At 33.6% G+C, this 3,842-nt stretch overlaps 1 protein-coding gene across 1 annotated transcript in view; it reads left to right on the top strand.

Annotated features, from left to right (window-relative positions):
- The window catches only part of LOC104743825 (probable trehalose-phosphate phosphatase D), a 6,678-nt gene continuing 5,337 nt past the window's right edge, over nt 2,502–3,842 (top strand). The window contains exons 1-5 of the mRNA XM_010464866.1: nt 2,502–2,912; nt 2,989–3,060; nt 3,205–3,297; nt 3,393–3,449; nt 3,578–3,794. Of these exons, the coding sequence (XP_010463168.1) occupies nt 2,502–2,912; nt 2,989–3,060; nt 3,205–3,297; nt 3,393–3,449; nt 3,578–3,794 (850 nt within the window). The remainder of the gene's footprint in view (nt 2,913–2,988; nt 3,061–3,204; nt 3,298–3,392; nt 3,450–3,577; nt 3,795–3,842) is intronic.

Here is a 3,842-nt window from a genome sequence, read left to right as displayed (position 1 = left end):
TAGTTTTCGTGATATTTCATAGTAAGCCAAAACGTGCTGACTCATTTACACTTAGTTTCCTCTTTAATTTCTCATACAAAAAGTTATAAATAATGACAAAAAAGAGAGTTATAAACCAATAACTAGATGGTCCACAAACTAAAGAAAGTTAAATAAAGTATAAGCTGTTTATAACTTGTAGTGCCCTTCGTGGATACGAAAAGAGAAAATTTGATTTAGTGCATATAGATCGCCGCAGAACAATACTGTATAAAAACAGTTGTATAACGATATGACAGCACTAATACAGTTCCAAGAGACGTTATAATCTATGCAATCATAGGCGTAGCCGCGTAGATGATTCAAACAGTTTCGTTTCGTTGGAACTGAACGCTTTAGCTAGAGTACTTTTTTACTTCAACGCTAGAGAGTATACTTCTTTGCAGCTTTTAGTTACACTTAATACGTTACGATAGACCAACTCATTTTTGACAATTAGTCGTATATTTTTGTTCTTGTTGGTATGTTACAATTCATATCTCACTGTTCTAACAACAAACCAATCTTTCAACATTGATATTTCCTCCGTACTTTCTCAATATCTCTTTGTGATCTCCTATTTTATAAAAAGGTTGTTGTATCTCTTTGATTATATATAACATTGTATAAAGTTTGTGAAGAATATAGCATTAATATTACTCACAGTCTTGAATGTTCTTCTTCGCTTCTTTGATATTTTAAACATGGTATAAACGGTTGATCAAATATCTTATTTCTGAATAACCAGATCAACCGACCTAATTGTTATAAATTAATGAACGCAACAATGTATGGATAATGGATATATGGCTAACTGGAGAAGACGTAGACTGCCATACATAGGTACAGGAGAAATGTTGTGGCATATGTATCTTTGGGATTCTAAATCTAATTTTCGACTTACTATCCAAGCTTAAGATTCGACTTATAACTACCAACGTTGTGGCATACGTATAATGAGATTTCTTTATTTAACGATAAATACAGAGATCTAGAAAACCTCCACTTTCATGTGTATTGTATTTGGTTTAGTAATTTTTTATGCACTATATCGGACCAAGCTCGGGGTTTTAAAAGTATTATTCTCTTTAAGTTCTTCTAACCATAACGATTAAAAAAATACTTGAGCGAAGAAAAGAAGAGAATACAAAGAGAACGCAACTTGCACCAAAAGCTACCACTTTAGTAACACTCATTTATTATACTATATAACACCTCAAAACAACACATTGGATCTCATTGGTGACCACGTCTAAACGAGACGGTTAAAAAATTATCAGCAGTTATAAAAGAGGCGGTTAAAAAAAATCGGTTAAAGATAACAGATAGAAAAGATGGTGTGATAAAAGAGAGCGATTGAATATTTAGATTGATTGGTAACATTATAGCATAGCGGTTGAATAGTATAAATTATATTAAATTATCAAAAAATGAAAATAAATCTAATTAAAAAATAAAAATATGGAAAATGAAATATTTATATATATGTTAAAAAATTACCAGGTTAAATCTATTGTAATGCACATGTAAAATTAATTTTTATAAACAGATTAAATATCTAATGATATAATAATTAAAAGAACAAATAATAAAATAACACAAAAGAGGTTACTGTACAACCACCTAAAACAAACGTACCATGTAAAAAAGAGAGTTTGCAATCACTCTTCAACCCACCTAAAATCTATTTTGAACGCTCATTATAACCACCAAATCTAACCACTCTTATGAACCACTCTCTCCAAACACTTTGTTGATTGGTGAACATGAGAGCGGTTCGTTTGCAAACAAGCTTAATTAGTTCGTTTGCAAACAAGCTTAATTAGTGTAACCAATCAGAGCTATTAATATATCACAAAAACTAAATAACACAAAAACTACCGGTTTAGGGACACCCATAATTTGTTAGACTAAAATGATATTTTTCATTACCATGAAATCTATTTTCATAAAATTTCTGTATTTAACTATAAACACGTGATGAATAATATTGATATTATATGTAACATTTTGAGATATTATATGCTAAAAAGATGTATTAAGTGCTGTCGAATTTTAATTTAAATACGATATGTTGTTAGCAAAATGATCCACACTTGTGGACCAAAATCCTCTAATTTTCTAGTCATGAAATAAATATCAAAAATAATTAGGTATTAGCTCCTACTTTATCAAATTTGTATCAACATCAACGTAAAAACTAGGAATATGCGACAAAGAAAAAAAATAGGGATATAGTTTTTTTTTTCCTAAGGAATAAAATAATAATAATAATAACTAGCATATAGAAATGATGTGGCAGGAGAAGTACAAGAAGGAAGCTCTTTCACTCTTTGAGAGGAAGTTTATAAATTGACCACACATTAAGTCTATTCTCATTACATGTTGTATTAAGACATTGACAACTTGTCTTTCTCACACCAAACCCCCTCTCCTCTGTTTTTTAACTTCTTCTCTGTCTTTTTTTTCTCCCTAAGCCCCTAATGACTAACCATAATGCCTTAATCTCCGATGCAAAAGCCAGCATCGGTGTAGCGGTTAGAGTTCCAAACCAATCTCTCTTTTCTCCCGGCGGTGGCCGTTACATCAGCATTCCCCGTAAGAAACTTGTGCAAAAACTTGAGGCCGACCCAAGTCAAACCAGGATCAATACTTGGATCGAAGCCATGAGGGCTTCTTCCCCTACCAGGACCCGACCAGGGAACATATCTTCCCTACCGGAGTCCAAGGAGGATGAACACTCTTCTTGGATGGCTCAACACCCGTCAGCTTTAAGCATGTTTGAAGAAATCGCTGAAGCTTCGAAAGGGAAACAAATTATCATGTTTCTTGATTATGACGGTACATTATCTCCCATTGTAGAAGACCCGGAACGAGCTTACATGTCTGACGAGGTTTGCCCTCTTTTTACTTGTTATTCCTCTGCTTTTAAAGTTTTTACCATATTTCTTAACAACTTTTGATTCTCAGATGAGAAATGCGGTAAAAGGCGTGGCTAAATATTTCCCGACCGCAATCGTCACTGGAAGATGCCGTGATAAGGTACGTACGTTTTAAAATTTGTTTCTCAAACTAGCATAGGAAAAAAGTTAACATGTTTTGATTAGTGTAGTTTTGGTTTAGGGTCCTTTGGTTATTTTAGAAAAAAAATTAACTCACGCGTTTCTTCGTTTCTATATTTGGTAGGTTCGTAGATTTGTGAAACTTCCTGGACTTTACTATGCCGGTAGCCATGGAATGGACATCAAAGGACCTTCCAAGAAAACCAAACATAACAAGGTACTTTACATAAACACTCGTATATTATATATGTAACATATATGTAGATTGATAAAGAGACTAACAAGGGCTTGATGTTTTTTGGAACAATACAGAACAACAAAGGTGTTCTTTTCCAAGCGGCGAATGAGTTCTTGCCTATGATTGACCAGGTCTACTACCTTTTTCCTAGTTTTTCTATTTTATATATCCGTCAAATTTAAGCTACTTAATATAACGACATATTTGGTCTCTTCTAAGTCCTAACTAAGAAAATAATTTACAAACTCTGTTTGAACAGGTCTCAAAGTGTCTAGTTGAGAAAATGAGAGACGTAGAAGGAGCAAGCGTCGAGAACAACAAGTTCTGCGTATCCGTACATTACCGTTGTGTCGATCAAAAGGACTGGGGATTAGTAGCGGAACACGTGACGTCGATATTGAGTGAGTATCCAAAACTGAGGTTAACCCAAGGAAGAAAAGTTTTAGAGATTCGACCAACCATCAAATGGGATAAAGGCAAAGCTCTCGAGTTCTTGCTCGAATCTTTAGGATTTGCCAACTCTA

The sequence above is a fragment of the Camelina sativa genome, chromosome 14 (genome assembly GCF_000633955.1).
Source record: "Camelina sativa cultivar DH55 chromosome 14, Cs, whole genome shotgun sequence".
Lineage (NCBI taxonomy): Eukaryota > Viridiplantae > Streptophyta > Magnoliopsida > Brassicales > Brassicaceae > Camelina > Camelina sativa.
Note: the sequence above shows the minus strand (reverse complement) of the source record. Positions and strands in the feature narration are given on the sequence as shown.